The sequence below is a fragment of the Monodon monoceros genome, unplaced genomic scaffold, assembly GCF_005190385.1.
Source record: "Monodon monoceros isolate NGI ecotype Baffin Bay Population unplaced genomic scaffold, NGI_Narwhal_1 Super_Scaffold_18, whole genome shotgun sequence".
In the NCBI taxonomy this organism is placed as follows: Eukaryota; Metazoa; Chordata; class Mammalia; order Artiodactyla; family Monodontidae; genus Monodon; species Monodon monoceros.
Genome location: NW_021703774.1, coordinates 64,358,511 through 64,375,960, shown reverse-complemented (window position 1 = coordinate 64,375,960; position 17,450 = coordinate 64,358,511). Strand labels below are relative to the sequence as shown.

The 17,450-nt window shown below is 37.8% G+C and overlaps 1 protein-coding gene across 3 annotated transcripts in view; it reads left to right on the top strand.

The window, feature by feature from the left end:
- Positions 1–14,140, top strand: part of UAP1 (UDP-N-acetylglucosamine pyrophosphorylase 1) — a 39,629-nt gene extending 25,489 nt beyond the window's left edge. The window contains exons 6-11 of one of the 3 annotated variants that reach the window (XM_029229299.1): positions 1,446–1,639; positions 6,759–6,899; positions 7,691–7,879; positions 9,003–9,050; positions 12,519–12,585; positions 13,341–14,140. In XM_029229299.1, the coding sequence (XP_029085132.1) occupies positions 1,446–1,639; positions 6,759–6,899; positions 7,691–7,879; positions 9,003–9,050; positions 12,519–12,585; positions 13,341–13,433 (732 nt within the window). In that variant the 3' untranslated portion in view covers positions 13,434–14,140. Of the gene's footprint in view, positions 1–1,445; positions 1,640–6,758; positions 6,900–7,690; positions 7,880–8,999; positions 9,051–12,518; positions 12,586–13,340 lie in introns of all 3 variants that reach the window. The other 2 variants (XM_029229298.1, XM_029229300.1) reach the window with 2 other exon arrangements.
- The last annotated feature ends 3,310 nt before the right edge of the window (positions 14,141–17,450 follow it).

Genomic DNA, 17,450 nt, shown 5'->3' with positions numbered 1-17,450 from the left:
TGTGTGTGTGTGTGTGTGTGTGTGTGTGTGTGTGTGTGTGTGTGTGTTTTAATGGGAATGGGAGGAATCTATTCCAGATTCCCTGTCTACTGAGATACCTACTGTAGAGAATGTGAAGTGATAGACTAGAATTGCAAATAGGTCCATGATTGGTTTAAATAATTTTGCTGTATGTTTCCCTCCAGTTTAATCCACTTCTGTGGTAGAAGGTTTCTTTTCATTGAATACTGTACTCCTTTCAGGGCAGCAAACAATGAAACTACACAGCAGGCCTACGTGTCCAGTAGCCCAGCCTCACTGAGCTACACTCAGTGCCTATATCTCTAATTGCTGTGTAAACTAAGTGCTCAATACTGGCTTTAGTTGTCTGGAAGGGACTGCCACTGGCTGTATTTATTTTAAGAGATCAGTTGCTGAAGAAAATCTTTAATTTTATTGATATAATTTCATGTATGGTTTGGATAGACTTTTCAAAGTGGGGACAGATTTTTCAAAATACTCTGGAATATGCTGAATTGTTAATCGAACAGGGCAAAAATAGTATCTTCATATATTTTAATTGTTTGATTCTTCTGCTGGATATTCATCTCATCTGAGGCTTGGGTTTTCTATTAGTGCATTGCATACAGTTGTTTCATAATTTTATTCTAAACACTTAATTTAGGTCAGTGATATATGCTTAGGGTAGTGGGGTATCAGAATAACCTGTGAGGTTTTTTAAAATTACATACTCTTATGTTTTCCCTCTGATTTTGACCAAATACTTTTCTCTCAGCTCCCTGATCATCCTAGAGTCTTTGCTAGATTATCAAATCACTGGTTTTCAGACTTTTTAAAAAAGCATAGAACCTCTTACTTCAAACAAAACCTAGCCTGCAAAACATAAATATGAGTGGGCTTTTCTGACTGAAGTTGGAGTGGAACCCTGTGACCTGCCCGCTCTAACCCTCCTGCCTCCTAGCCAAGTCCCTGAAACATAAGGAATTTGCTGTATTCATGAATGAAAATGAAAGAAACACCATTTTCAAATGAAATATTGATTTGTGCAAAATGAGAAGCAAAATGCCTTCTCTTGTTTTGTGAATCTCAGAGAGATTTTGTTTCATTTATTCTCAAAGTAGTTGAGTGTGGTTAAGGATAAATTCAGTAATAAAAACATATTCGGGGGGACGTAGACTCCTCATTTAGTTATTCCCAGTCCAGTGTGATTTCTTCTGGGCCCTATGTGTATGATGGAATTTCTACTGTACAGTTTAGTTAGATGATAAATAGGAGGGAGATAATTTACCTCTTCTCACAGAGATGATTATCTAAAGATTCCTCTTGACTTAATACCTTAAAGATAAAGTAAGTGAAATTGTAAATGTGATCTTGGAAAATGATAGATCTCCATGCAGCACCCGATTAAATTTCTTTCTCTATTGTTGTCTTCCTTTGGTGGGCAGGTGGTCGAGAAAACGAACCCTACAGAACCAGTTGGAGTGGTTTGCCGAGTGGATGGAGTATACCAGGTGGTGGAATATAGTGAGATTTCTCTGTCTACGGCTCAAAAACGAAGCTCAGATGGACGACTGCTGTTCAATGCGGGGAACATTGCCAACCATTTCTTCACTGTACCGTTTCTGAGAGATGTTGTCAAGTATGGGCAAGATGGGGGCTTTAAAAATTTTTTATTTATTGTTAATCCGAAGCTAAGTCACTTGAGAAGTAGGAAGAAACTTCAAGTCCATATCGTACATGATTCATCTTCCTTTCTGATGAGCATCTTTATCAAATGGAAGTTTACCTGACATTGTAGTTGTTTTTAGTACGATATATCATCGAGTGCAAATTTGTAGTAGCCCATTCTCCTCAGTGCGTTAACTGGAGTCCAAAGCAGTTCTCCCTCTTCTTCTCTTACTTCCCTCCCTCCAACTGTGCTAGGTTCTGGAGAAGCAAAGAATAAGAAAGGGAATACCCTCTCTCTACCACAACTGGAAACCTTAAAAAATACAGATGTCTACCCTACATCTACTGAATCAGAATTTCTGGAGGTCGATGCAGACATCTGTTTGTTTTTTTTTTTTTTTTGAGGTACGCGGGCCTCTCACTGTTGTGGCCTCTCCCATTGCGGAGCACAGGCTCCGGATGAGCAGGCTCAGCGGCCATGGCTCATGCGCCCAGCCGCTCCGCGGCATGTGGGATCCTCCCGGACTGGAGCACGAACCCGTGTCCCCTGCATCGGCAGGCGGACTCTCAACCACTGCGCCACCAGGGAAGCCCACACCAGATTTTTAAATGAAGGACATTCTCAATATCTGATTCTTCACTTGATTGCTTTTTAGACATTTAAGATGACTACTTCTTAAAAAGTTACTCAGCTTTACTCTTTTTTTTTTTTTTTTTTAACATCTTTACTGGAGTATAATTGCTTTACACTGTTGTGTTAGCTTCTGCTGTATAACAAAGTGAATCAGCTATGTGCATATGTATATCCCCATTTCCCCTCCCTCTTGTGTCTCCCTCCACCCTCCTTATCCCACCCCTCTAGGTGGTCACAAAGCACCGAGCTGATCTGCCTGTGCTATGCAGCTGCTTCCCACTAGCTATCTATTTTACATTTGGTAGTGTATATATGTCCATGCCACTCTCTCACTTCGTCCCAGCTTACCCTTCACCCTCCCCGTGTCCTCAAGTCCATTCCGTATGTCTCTGTCTTTATTCCTGTTCTGCCCTTTGGTTCATCAGAACCTTTTTTTTTAGATTCCATATATATGTGTTAGCATATGATATTTGTTTTTCTCTTTCTGACTTAATTCGCTCTGTATGACAGACTCTAGGTCCATCCACCTCACTACAAATAATTCAATTTCGTTTCTTCTTATGGCTGAGTAATATTCCATTGTATATTTGTGCCACATATTCTTTATCCATTCATCTGTCGAAGGACACTTAGGTTGCTTCCATGTCCTGGCTATTGTAAATAGTGCTGCAATGAACATTGTGGTACAAGACTCTTTTTGAATTATGGTTTTCTTAGGGTATATGGCCGCTAGTGGGATTGCTGGGTCATATGGTAGTTCTATTTTTAGTTTTTTAAGGAACCTCCATACTGTTCTCCATAATGGCTGTATCAGTTTACATTCCACCAACAATGCAAGAGGGTTCCCTTTTCTCTACAACCTCTCCAGCATTTATTGTTTGTAGATTTTTTGATGGTGGCCATTCTGACCTGTGTGAGGTGATACCTCATTGTAGTTTTGATTTGCATTTATCTAATGATTAGTGATGTTGAGCATCTTTTCATGTGTTTGTTGGCAATCTGTTTATCTGTTTTGGAGAAATGTCTATTTAGGTCTTCTGCCCATTTTTGGATTGGGTTGTTTGGTTTTCTGATATTGAGCTGCATGAGCTGCTTGTATATTTTGGAGATTAATCCTTTGTCAGTTGCTTCGTTTGCAAATATTTTCTCCCATTCTGAGGGTTGTCTTTTCGTCTTGTTTGTAGTTTCCTTTGCTTTTAAGTTTCATTAGATCCCATTTGTTTGTTTTTATTTCCATTTCTCTAGGAGGTGGGTCAAAAAGGATCTTGCTGTGACTTATGTCATAGAGTGTTCTGCCTATGTTTTCCTCTAAGAGTTTGATAGTGTCTGGCCTTACATTTAGGTCTTTAATCCATTTGGAGTTTATTTTTGTGTAGGGAAGTGTTCTAATTTCATTCTTTTACATGTAGCTGTCCAGTTTTCCCAGCACCACTTATTGAAGAGGCTGTCTTTTCTCCATTGTATTCTCTTGCCTCCTTTATCAAAGATAAGGTGACCATAGGTACGTGGGTCTATCTCTGGGCTTTCTATACTGTTCCACTGATCTATATTTCTATTTTTGTGCCAGTACCATACTGCCTTGATTACTGTAGCTTAGTAGTATAGTCTGAGGCCCAGGAGGCTGATTCCTCCAGCTCTGTTTTTCTTTCTCAAGATTGCTTTGGCTATTCGGGGTCTTTTGTGTTTCCATACAAATTGTGAAATTTTTTGTTTAGTTCTGTGAAAAATGCAGTTGGTAGTTTGATAGGGATTGCATTGAATCTGTAGATTGCTTTGGGTAGTATAGCCATTTTCACAATGCTCATTCTTCCAATCCAAGAACTCAGTATATCTCTCCATCTGTTTGTATCATCTTTAATTTCTTTCATCAGTGTCTTATAGTTTTCTGTATATAGGTCTTTTGTCTCCTTAGGTAGGTTTATTCCTAGGTATTTTATTCTTTTTGTTGCAGTGGTAAATGGGAGTGTTTCCTTAATTTTTCATCATTAGTGTATAGGAATGCAAGAGATTTCTGTGCATTAATTTTGTATCCTGCTACTCTACCATATTCATTTTTTAGCTCTAGTAGTTTTTTGGTAGCATCTTTAGGATTCTCTACGTATAGTATCATGTCATCTGCAAACAGTGACAGTTTTACTTCTTCTTTTCTGATTTGGATTCCTTTTACTTCTTTTTCTTCTCTGATTGCTGTGGCTAAAACTTCCAATACTATGTTGAATAATAGTGGTGAGAGTGGGCAACCTTGTCTTGTTCTTGATATTAGAGGAAATGGTTTCAGTTCTTCACCATTGAGATGAAGCTGTGGATTTATCATATATGGCCTTTATTATGTTGAGGTAGGTTACCTCTGTGCCTACTTTCTGGAAAGTTTTTATCATAAATGGGTGTTGAATTTTGGCCAAAGTTTTTTCTGCATCTATTGAGATTATCATATGGTTTTTGTTCTTCAATTTGTTAATATTGTGTATCACATTGATTTGTGTATATTGAAGAATCCTTGCATTCCTGGGATAAACCCCACTTGATCATGGTGTATGATCCTTTTAATGTGCTGTTGGATTCTGTTTGCTGGTATTTTGTTGAGGATTTTTGCATCTATGTTTATCAGTGATATTGGCCTGTAGTTTTCCTTTTTTGTGATATCTGTTTCTGGTTTGGGTATCAGGGTGATGGTGACCTCATAGAATGAGTTTGGGAGTATTCCTCCCTCCACTGTATTTTGGAGGAGTTTGAGAAGGGTAGGTGTTAGCTCTTCTCTAAGTGTTTGGTGGAATTCACTTGTGAAGCCATCCTGTCCTGGGCTTTTGTTAATTGGAAGACTTTTAATCACAGTGTTAATTTCAGTGCTTGTGATTTTTGGTCTGTTTATATTTTCTATTTCTTCCTGGTTCAGTCTCAGAAGGTTGTGCTTTACTTAGGATTTGTCCATTTCTTCCAGGTTGTCTATTTTATTGGCATATAATTGCTTGTATTAATCTCTCATGATCCTTTGTGTTTCCTCAGTGTCAGTTGTTATTTTCCTTTTTCATTTCTAATTCTGTTGATTTTAGTTTTCTCCCTTTTTTCTTGATGAGTCTGGCTAATGGTTTATCAATTTTGTTTATCTTCTCAAAGGATCATTTTTTAGTTTTATTGATCTTTGCTGTTGTTTCCTTCATTTCTTTTTCATTTATTTCTGATCTGATCTTTATGATTTCTTTCCTTCTGTTAACTTTGGGTTTTTTTGTTCTTCTTCTATTGCTTTAGGTATAGGGTTAGGCTGTTTATTTGAGATTTTTCTTGTTTCTTGAGGTAGGACTGTATTGCTATAAACTTCCCTCTTAGGACTGCTTTTGCTGCATCCCATAGGTTTTGGGTTGTTATCTTTTCATTGTCATTTGTTTCTAGGTATTTTTTTATTTTGTCTTTGATGTCTTCAGTGATCTCTTGGTTATTTAGTAGCGTATTGTTTAGCTTCCATGTGTTTGTATTTTTTTACAGTTTTTTTCCTGTAATTGATATCTAGTCTCATAGCATTGTTGTTGGAAAAGATTCTTGATATGATTTCAATTTTCTTAAGTTTACCAAGGCTTGTTTTGTAACCAAGATATGGTCTATCCTGGAGAATGTTCCATGAGCACTTGAGAAGAAAGTGTATTCTGTTGTTTTTGGATGGAATGTCGTATAAATATCAGTCATGTCCGTCTTGTTCGGTGTGTCATTTAAAGCTTGTGTTTCCTTATTTTTTTTTCATTTTGGATGATCTGTCCATTGGTGAAAGTGCAGTGTTAACGTCCCCTACTATTATTGTGTTACAGTCGATTTCCCCTTTTATGGCTGTTAGCATTTGCCTTATGTACTGAGGTGCTCCTATGTTGGGTGCATAAATATTTACCGTTGTTATATCTTCTTCTTGGATTGATCCCTTGATCATTATGTAGTGTCCTTCTCTGTCTTTTGTAATAGTCTTTAAAGTCTGTTTTGTCTGATATGAGAATTGCTACTCCAGCTTTCTTTTGATTTCCATTTTCAGGTTTACTTTAGAATTTCAACTCCAGTCCCCAAATATTTCCCATTCCACTATGCTTTTTGTAGCTGTGTTATAAATTCATCCAAAGTAATTATAAATACTCATCTTTCCATCTAACACTTGATGGTATCTCAGTTGGGAAAGTTGGGGCGAAGAGTGGAACATTTTATAAAAGACATGGAAATCATGGGAGAGATGTTGGTGTGAGCTGTGTGTGTATTTTTTTATTTTGGAGATCATGATTTGATTTTTTTTTTAATTTAAGGAAATGAATAGGGAAATCTATTCATTTAATATTTAAACATGAACTGAAATTTAACAAATGCTTTTCCCTTTGAAATCTTAGTACTCATTGTTGGTGCGTTTGCTCCTGAGTATGATTATCAGATTCTCTGGCATTTTAAATTTGGAAAGTGATTTTGTTTTTTTTTTTCTTTTCCTACTTAGTATTTATGAACCTCAGTTGCAGCACCATGTGGCTCAAAAGAAGATTCCATATGTGGATTCCCAGGGGCAGTTAATTAAGCCAGACAAACCAAATGGAATAAAGATGGAAAAATTTGTCTTTGACATCTTCCAGTTTGCAAAGTATGTTTCGAATAGCATCAGTAAGATTAAGTATGTCTTGAAACGTTGCCCTTTACTCTTCTAGGCAGAACACTCTTTTCAGAAAACAGTTGACAGCATATATGTCAGTTATGGCATTTTGATTGTGAGTGTATAGTTTTGACTCATTATCATCCTCTAGTGTGAAACCACCAATCCAAGAATATGGTTTGAGTTGCCTGTGAGTACTTTTTTAAAAATTTCAATTAGTTTATTATCTGACTCTCCTGCAAAATTGTTAAAGTCACTTATTTTGGCTGAGAGACAGAAAAGGTTGAGATAGAGAATTGGCCCATTTTGTGTTTAGGATGTCTTATTGATCTGAGTAAATGTTTCAGTGAACATGTTTTTATCTTATATAGCTCTCTGTTAAAGATCACATTGATGTTGAGATTTGTGTCTCAGAATTTGACCAATATGAAAATGCAGAAGAGTAATCTTCCTATATACGTTTCTAAATCATCCTTTTTGCCTGTTTTTTTTTGTTCCAGAATAGGTACTAATATGATCTTTTTGTATTAAGATTTCTAATCTGACTTAAGATGAAGTATTTTATTGTTGGGGTTGGAAATAATTTTTCATTTTGCAGAGAGAAGGGAATTACAACTTTATTTCATCCAGGGATGAACATTATTTCTTTCAGCATTCGTTTGAAATTGGATTAAGAGAGACTGTAATTGAAGACCAAAGGCTTAGCTATATAGAGAGGAGTCAGAAGCTGTGTGCACAGTTTTATTTCATAATAAAGCAGTGTTTGTATGGTTCTACTCTAGGAAGTTTGTGGTGTATGAAGTATTACGGGAAGATGAGTTTTCCCCACTGAAGAATGCAGACAGTCAGAACGGGAAGGACAACCCCACTACTGCAAGGCATGCTTTGATGTCCCTCCATCATTGCTGGGTCCTCAATGCCGGGGGCCACTTCATAGATGAAAATGGCTCTCGCCTCCCAGCAATTCCACGGTAGGTTGATGCCTTTTCTCTTTTGTGTGTATGCTTCCTGGGCTTCTCCTCTTGGACTTCTTTTTCCTCTATCTCTGATGTATTCCTAGAACTTAAAAAAAAGCAAAGTATTGATGTGGGTAGATCCTGATGTGAAGTAATGAAGACTTGGCCTGTTACAAAGAGAACAATAGCTTTACTTCCCCTTAAAGAGGAATCTTCTAAAACTCTTGGTTTTTTGGATGCCTCTCTACTGTGTCAGTGAACTGCCTCCTACTGAGTGATGGTCAGAAGGTAATTCTTCTAGTGTGCCCCATGGTTAAAGTCCATCAGAGGCCACTATGTCACAGCACAAGAGGATTGATTTTTGCTGCCCATCTATCTGTGGCCTCACTTAAGTGCTATCTACGAGCCCCTGCCCTCCAACCCTCAAAAGACCTGCCACCCACAGGCTGCCTATGAGACATAGGCGTACTTCAGTTCTCACCATGGCACTTTCAGATTGCTGAGGGAGGTGCCAGGAAGGGATGTGCACGCTACTTACATTCACTGATACTCAAACTTTGGAAACGTTTTAGGATTTTAAAATTAAAAAAAAAAAAAAAAAGAAGATCCTTGGAGCTATTCAAATGTGAGATAAAGTAAGTTACGTCTTATGTTTTTTGATAAAACCTCTTTTGGCACCTAGAATTTCCCCTTTCTAAATCATTCGATGTTTCTATACTTTTGTAAAAAACATTCTGCCGTATAATTTATATTCTTAAGGGATAAAAAAGATTGTTTGCACAAAAGCGCTAGAATGCCTTGGTAAAGGTTAGAACATTGGGCAATGGAACTTACTGGTCCATAACTGTGTTTTTACAAGAAGGAGCAGTAGTAGACTGTCTCGCAGTCCAAGGCTACTTTCAGGCTCTGTCTTGTCAACAGGCTTGCTCTGTGCCATGTCATATTGTCCTCATGCTTCATCTTTGACCATTGAGTTTTTTGTTTTTCGTTTTTTTTATCCCCTCAGATCTCCTTTGCCAAGTTTATAATTTACCATAACTACATGCCTTTCAGTCGAGTATATTTTGCAGTTCCACTTCATTTTTATTGTTTGGTATGTTTCCTTTCCCATTAATGCTTATTTGTTCCTACATAGCAGTGCTACAAATGGAAAGTCAGAGACCATCACAGCTGATGTCAATCACAAGTAAATATACCAGCCTGCCTGCAGTGCATGGTGATGGGGCTGTGCTTCCCTCCATACTAACTGGCATTGTAGTTTAGTGCTCTCTGCCTTTTGGTGGTCTGGGGGGGGTGGGGAGTGGATGATTGAAGCTTTGGTGGGGGTACTGCTTATTTGGTGGCAGGTATCTCACTGGATGACACTAACTCAGAATCTCAGTGCATGCTGGAAATGGGGAGCATGCTTTTCTAAAGAATTTGACCATAGGTATTTGAGCCTGTAGTGACAAGTTAACAAGTAAAAGATAAAATCTAGAGCAGGTTACAGGCCAGGGAGAACAAATTTGGATCCCAGCGTACCCCTTTTAGCATAAGCTAGATAAAAATAACATTCTGCAGATGTGTCTTATCAAATTGGATATATGCTGTCAGTATAAAGGCTAACTGCTCCTGACATATTTGATGGCTCTTAACGTGGAGAAAACTGTTCTTTTGATTTATTCTCATAGTAACAGCTCCATTTTTCGTCTCTCTGTGTTAATTTTAGTCAGTTATTTCCTGCTCCTAAAGAAAGTGTCTTTTTGTCTTAATGGTTGATAATTTTTAGCTAGAAGTAGCATGTATGCTCTCTTGTTTGGGTACTGACAGAGTTTGAAAAAGCCATTATCTTTATAGCTAAAGAGACAGCTTGGTATTCTTATTACACTTTAACAGTAATAAGGTTTAGTTTGAATTTTAAGTTTTTAAGATAATTTGGGAAATGTGTACATAGCCAAGGATCTGGAGATGGGGGTTTTCTCAGAAATAGAGTGGCAATGATGTCAGTTTCATCTGTATGTTTTTTCCTGCCTGTGCCACTCATCTTTGCCCTGTAGAGACAAGTCCCTGTGAGTGTCATTGTTTCTGGGATGTGGCCCTGGAGACAAGGAAGTGGACTCACAGAGCTGGCTAGTTTCTTATAGCAGCCATAGCTAACTATTGCCCTTCATACCATGGCAGCTGGGACGCACTGCCCTTTGTCATTTTCTGTCCCATCCATCGTCTTTAATATGTGGAAGCAACCTGCTTTTACAATTAAAAAAATAAATTTTTGACCCTAAATTTCCTTCTGATTGAACCACAGCTTTTAACCTGTTAAGTGAAACAACTTCTTAATTATACAACCGAAAACAACATCCAGCTATCTCAGTTAAGATACAAAAAGTTTTAAACATTATTTAGTTCTTGTTTGGGTTCTTTTATCTCACACTCCCCCCATCCCAATTTACTTCATTTTAACCATTTGTTGAATAGTTAAACTGAAATCAAAGTTTGGCCCCAAATGAGATCATGGAATTAGAAATAGGTCCTGCTGAAATTCTTAGCATTAAAGGATGCCCTCATAGAGTAGAAAAGATTACTTAAAAATGAGAGATGGAAAGAAAGTATTTTTTATAAAAGAGGGAAGAAACAGCTTGGAGGTATTCTGAAAGAATGGAAGCAAGGATGCTGAATTTTGACAAAATGCCATTATTTTCATTTTTTACCTGAATACCTACTCAACAGTGTTAGCTACCAGAAGGATGCTTGGCTAAAGAATTAGGGGACAGGGCTGTTGGGGGCTGATTTGCCTATCTCCTGAGATTTTACATTTGGTGACGGGAGCTCCTCTCTTTTCTCCTCTCGGGCATCCAACTTTCTTAGTTTTTTTTGGTATCTTTGTGGTACTAGAAGGGAAGTTATATTCAGGTCGGCTATGTGTTCCTCCGGTTCAAAAACACCTTCAGTTCCTGGCACACCAAATCCTTTAGGGGTTCAGGTGGGGCTGGGTTATATACATCTTATCAATGGAATGGGTCCTCATTTTCCCATTTGGTTTTATAGGACTCCAAGCTGCCCCAGAGGGTCTGGACCAGATCTCTTGAGCTCTTTTGATAGAATCAGATACATACCTACATCTCTGGCTGGAGAGATATGTGCTCCATCTTTTAGTTCATCTTTTACCTGAATTAGTCTGCCATCCATCTACCCTCATAGTTTGTTTATTCATTCAGCCAGCAAGCGTTTGTAGGCCTGCACACAGACCTTCAGGTACTGTTAGTATCCCAGGTGCTGAAGTAGCTTGCACAAGAGAAATAAGTCATTTCTTACAGCCTACTGGGAGATTCAAAATGCACATACATAAAAGTTAAGTAACATCATCAGGCAGTATGTGTTAAATGTGTGGTATAAATAATTATTACCCTAGGAGGCAGTGACTTATCACATGTCTAATAAATTTATTTATTTTTTTATAAATAACTGAATGAGAGCAATCACTATGAAATGCATTGGTCAAAGGAAGGTTGGGGCTTGAGTTATGTCTTGGAGGGTGGGTATGATTTGGATAGTTAAAGGGACCATAGCTGAGAATGACTTGGAATAATCTAAAGTGCATGTGTCCGGGCTGGTTTGAGTGGGAAGTAGCAGGACAAGTGAGTTGGAGTAGGGTATAGAGTGCCTTGAAGGCTCACTAAATGGTTCTGTTGACAGAAAGATTGGTTGTGGCTAACCTCAGAAGCCCTCTGATTTTATTGACTCCACCAAAGTTAGTGACTTTAAGCATATTAAAAGCACTGTTTATTGACTTTTGTGTTACGTAATTTAGAAACTCAGGATCGCAGGTGGCTGTAAATGTTAGAACGTGATCTAGAGGAAGCAAGTGGTGACTTTGGCCTTGCCTTCACGTGGGTGCATTCTGCCATAGCTCTTAAAAAAGGGACCTTGGTGAAAGTAACCGAGAAGCACCTTGAAACATTGAATAAATCAGCTCAGCTTATCTAGGAGATTTGGGCTGTACTGGGAAATAATTTAACTGACGCTTTAGTCCAATGGAATTTTCTGTAATGAAGGAAATGTTCTGTATCTGTGCTGTCCAATTTGGTAGTCATTAGCCATTTATGGCTACAGAACACTTGAAGTGTGGTTATTATGACTGACGGACTGAATTTTAAATTTTTAATTAATTTAAAAAATTTTAATTAATCTAAGTTTAAATAACCATATGTGGCTTGTGGCCACTGTCTTGGACAGTGCAGCTTTAGAATGTTGGTCAACATTAGTACGTAACATGCAAGGCTGTGGCAGGGGTTAAAATCAAATACGAAGGATTCAAAATGCCTCGCAGTGAGCCTGGAACACAGTGCGTACTCAGTAACTAGTCCCTTGTCTATGAACTTAAAATTTGGAAATGATAAAAAATGATATGTACGTTAGGGGGTAAGTGTATCAATGTTGGCGAAGTACTTTGAAGAGCTACTGGTGATTACCCCAGATAGTGTCTTTTGGACCATGATGATTTCATGTTAACTTACTCCTCAGGGAATTAAGTGATCATGAAGGTAGGACCTGCTCTATTTGTTTAGGAGAATTTTGTTATCTGCAGGTTTCTCAGAGGGAAATTATGGTCTGTATCTTCGCTCTGGCAAGTAACATGGGAAGCAGAATCTTTACCATGTCTGATTTTTTTTCTTAGCTTGAAGGATGCCAATGATGTACCAATACAATGTGAAATCTCTCCTCTTATCTCCTATGCTGGAGAAGTAAGTTTGCTTTTTGCTTTTTTCCCTATTCTTTTAGAAGTAGGATTGTGATATTGTTTTATGTTGAAGTAGAGTTGTCCTTAGAGAAGATACATCATTTTCCAGTGGCCCTGCCCTGAGGAGCTCGTCCTGGGAATGAGAAACCTTCTCTTCGAGAGTTCCTGTTATGGCTTTGCATCTATCCATTAGTTGCCATGAACAGAATGTTTAATGTTTACTTCATTTCACCTACACATTGAAATGCAATGGGCTTTTAAAAAATAAGCCTTGTTTTTTAGGTAAATTGTCTGTCATTTTTTAGTGTGATGTAATTTTTCCTTTCAGTGGGTCTGTTTTGTTCATATGCTTAGTACTTTCACCTTTAAGACTGGGGGATGTAGGGACCCCTTTATTCTAATACGTAATATTTTTTTCTGGAGCTCCTTGTCAGATTGTTCACTTCTAGCATCAGAAACAGCCACCTTGCTTAGAATGTTAACTCTACTAAGTGATGATTATAAGGAAGAATGATTATCATCTTATTAACTTTAAAACGTTTATTATAATCAGAATAACTTTCCCTCTTTTTGTTGTTTGTTTTATGCTTCCATAAATAGGTCATTAAGCCCAGTTTAAAAAGTATACTAAGTAGATTTTTTATTGACTTGTAAATTCTGTATCTCAACCCAAATCATTATTATAGCCATTAAGTCCAGCATTACATGACTAGTGTCCACCAATTTTCTAACTGTGTTTCATTTCAACCCTTCTTGTAGGGACTAGAAAGTTATGTGGCAGATAAAGAATTCCACGCACCTTTAATCATTGATGAGAATGGAGTACATGAGCTGGTGAAGAATGGTATATGAGCCAGATATACCAAGTTCCACCACAATAAGAATAGCTTTTATTTTTGATAGACCGACTGTGAACCTACAGGACCTCTCCTGGAATACTCAGTTTTCAATATCCACAGGCTTTCATTTTAATTGTTGAACTCTCGTAACTACTACATATTCCCCAAGATCCAGATGACTGAACTTCAGAAAGTGTTTTTATGATTCTCAACTGATTGAAGGTCTTATTTATATTTTTCAATTGTATCCTTTTTTTTCCAAGCTAAGGAACACATTGGCCATCTAGGAAATTTCCTACAGCTTACGTGTAGTCAGGGTGTTCAACATCACTTTACTTGGAGCTGGCAGCGTTTGTTTTTGAAGCTGTACAGAGTAATAATATGTCGTTGTACATGTTGAAAGGTTTCTATGGTACTAAAAGTTTGTTTTATTTTATCAAAAATTAAATTTTTTTAAGAAAACGATTGGACAATAAAATGAACTTTTCTTCTTGTCTCTGGAGTGTCATTTGTACCTTGTACCCAATTTTCCATTGGGAAAATGTGAATCTTTGGAGAAACTTTGAGATAATGCAAAAAATCAAATTGATACCTCTATGACTGCAATCTTCTAGTTTTTTTTTATGAATATCTAATTTTGAACTTTATCCTCCTATCACTTTATAATAGTGGCCCTCAACCAGAGATGGTTTTGCCTTCCTCCAAGGGACGTTTGGCAATGTGTAGAGACATTTTTTTTTTTTTTTTTTTTTTGCGGTACGCGGGCCTCTCACTGTTGTGGCCTCTCCCGTTGTGGAGCACAGGCTCCGGACGCGCAGACTCAGCGGCCATGACTCACGGGCCCAGCCGCTCCGCGGCATGTGGGATCTTCCCGGACCGGGGCACGAACCCACGCCCCCTGCATCGGCAGGTGAACTCTCAACCACTGCGCCACCAGGGAAGCCCTAGAGACATTTTTTGTTGTCATAACTGAGAGGGTGGGATAGTAGAACTGGCATCTAATGAATAGAGACCAGGAATATTGCTACCCATCCTGCAATGCACAGGACAACCACCTATAAACAAGAATTATCTGACCCATACTGTAAAGGTTGAAAAACCTTGTATATCATTGGCTATCCTCTTTTGCCCAAATATTTGGTGGCACTTGGGATTTCAAAAGAATATAATTCCTGCATTTCCCCAGGTGAGTTAATCACTACTATTCCAGTTCTGTTCTGTTGTTTTCAGCTAGAGGATTAAAAAGACAAAGGTGGTTTTTGGACTTCCCTGGTGGTCCGGTGGCTAAGACTCCACGCTCCCAGTGCAGCGGGCCCGGGTTCAATCCCTGATCAGGGAACTAGATCCCACACACGTGCTGCAAATAAGTGTACTCATGCCGCAACTAAAAGAGCCCACATGCCACAACTAAAGATCCGTATGCTGCAGCTAAGACCCAGTGCAGCCAAACAAATAAATAAATATTTTTTTTAAAAAGACGCCATATTTAAAAAAAAAAAGGACAAAGGTGGTTCTTTAAATATGGGCCATAGATCATTGGTTGTTAGTAAGGATTCTCTATGTCTAACATGTAGTTGGCCTAAAAATGTTGAGTTTTATAAATGCATTTTATATAGCCTTTAAGTACTGACCAAAAGCATAAAAATTGACATCTGGATAAATGAAAAATTCTAAAAATTATGTCTAAAGGAGACATTAGTAAATTTTATTTTCCATTGATAAGTTGTCACATGATAGAATGTCATGGGTGGGTCTTTTGTTCTTTATAAGTACAAAGTTTAAGGATCACTTTTTTTTTTTGAAGACTGTATGATATTTATATCTAGTTAAAATTTTTGTATGTGTGTGCTAAGGCTTAAATATTGTGTCTAGCATATTTCCTGTTTTATTTCAATAACAGCCCAATTTTGCTATTGTTATCTGTTCCATTTCTCAAAAGGGTGTGAGGTTTGAGTTCTTCATCAGAACAATCTCCAAAATGGACTGTGAGTACAGAACTGCCAAGTCTTTAGCATCTGAATGGTATGCTTCATTTCCTTTTTTCTGAACTTTCATCTGCTATTTCCTGTCTCCCCATCTTTAAGATCATACTAATAGTGCCAGGGAAGGGGAGCACTGGCAGTATGGGGTTGTGGTAGTGGTTTTATAGGGGAAGAATGGCTGGGGAACACTGGGTATATTAAGGGCAAAGAGTTGGAGAGCCTCTGAGCCATGAAATTATAAGGTGATAGCATTATGTACCTTCATGAGTCCTTGTCAAATTATTGTTCTAATTCAGCAAATATAGAACTGGGTAAAATGTTTATCAAAATATGAATTAGAATCACTTGGCAACAGCATGGTAGAATTTATGTTAGAGTTAATAATCACTGAGTTTGGTCAAAATCACCCTTGCTATGTGTTAATAACTTTGCCGATAGCCACAAATGAACGTATAAACCCGATAGAGTGTGATATTTGAATATTTCTTTTTCCTCAGTTTCTCTCTTGCTTCTCAAAATTGATCCAGTTTTGATGTCTAAAAAGGAATTATTAGTGTTATCTATAGGATGGTGAACAAAAAGAATTCCACTTTCAATTTCTAGTCCTTCTATTCCTAGAAGTTCGGGCTGTCACTGGTAATATGTAATTTCATTTCTAACTCTATCTCTCTCCAGCATTTCCTCTTGATGATTCATCATGGTACAGTAAGATCTCAGTTATCCAGGTAAAAAAGAGGCAAGGAAAAATCATGCATAACCCAGGAGAGTGACTAAAACACAAGTCATTCAGTTGGCTTAGAAATCTGTTCTTCCTCTGGCTGAGACTGATGCTTTTGCAATTCATGATCCTCTTTGGAGCCCCGATTTAGGAAAAGCATGTTGGGGAGTGATGAATGAATGAGTCAGCCAATAAAGGTTGCGTTGCGGTCACATGTCCAGCACTACTAAGGGATAAAAAGTGTAACATAGGGTCGTCTCCTTACAAAGCTTGCATTCTGCTTAAAGAGATAAAATTAACCCACTTAACACATTGGGAAGATAATCTAGTACTAAAATGTAAGGAATGAAAAGTTCAGTAACAGTTAAAGGTCATCGTTATGACCTGGAGTTTGGTGTGGCAGAACTCAACAAAGAACCTCCTCATTTCCCTTCTCAAATTGGGGTCAGAAGTTTATGTTCTAACAAGAAAATGTATGTCAATAATTCTAACAAGTATAATGAAAAGTCAGTGAGGTTTTTAGTAATCAGAACCCTGTTTTGCCCCTAGTAAGCACTCAATGTTTACTCTGACTTATTGACTTTAATTGCCTTAAAATGCAAATGTGTATTGTGATTCAGAAATGGATTTTTAAAGGCAGATTATTATTCTGGGAAGAAGGAGTCACTTACCTGTGTGAAGTTGCCAGGTTATGCCCAAATTATGGGTTAATAAAATCTGTGACAGTGATTTTCTAAGTGTGGTCTCCTGATCAGGAACATCAGTATCACCTGGAAACTTGTTAGAAATGCAAATTATCAGAATTGCTACATTACACATTTGTGGGTGGGGCCCAGAAATTTGTGTTCTAACAAGCCCTCCAGGTGATTTTGTTGCATACTCAAATTTGAGAACCACTGCCATAAGAGAATTCAGGGTGGCTAATCAAACGTTCTGAGATGGTACCAAAAAGAGAACATAAATGAGGGGAGAAACAGAGTTTCCTAGAGCAAGAATAGTTGAGCCAGAAACTAAATAGCTTTATTCTTTAAAATACCAAGGGAACTCTCTTGCATTCCTATGCACTAATGATGAAAAATCTGAAAAAGAAATTAAGGAAACACTCCCATTTACCACTGCAACAAAAAGAATAAAATACCTAGGAATAAACCTACCTAAGGAGACAAAAGACCTATATACAGAAAACTATAAGACACTGATGAAAGAAATTAAAGATGATACAAACAGATGGAGAGATATACCAAGTTCTTGGATTGGAAGAATGAGCATTGTGAAAATGACTGTACTACCCAAAGCAATCTACAGATTCAATGCAATCCCTATCAAACTA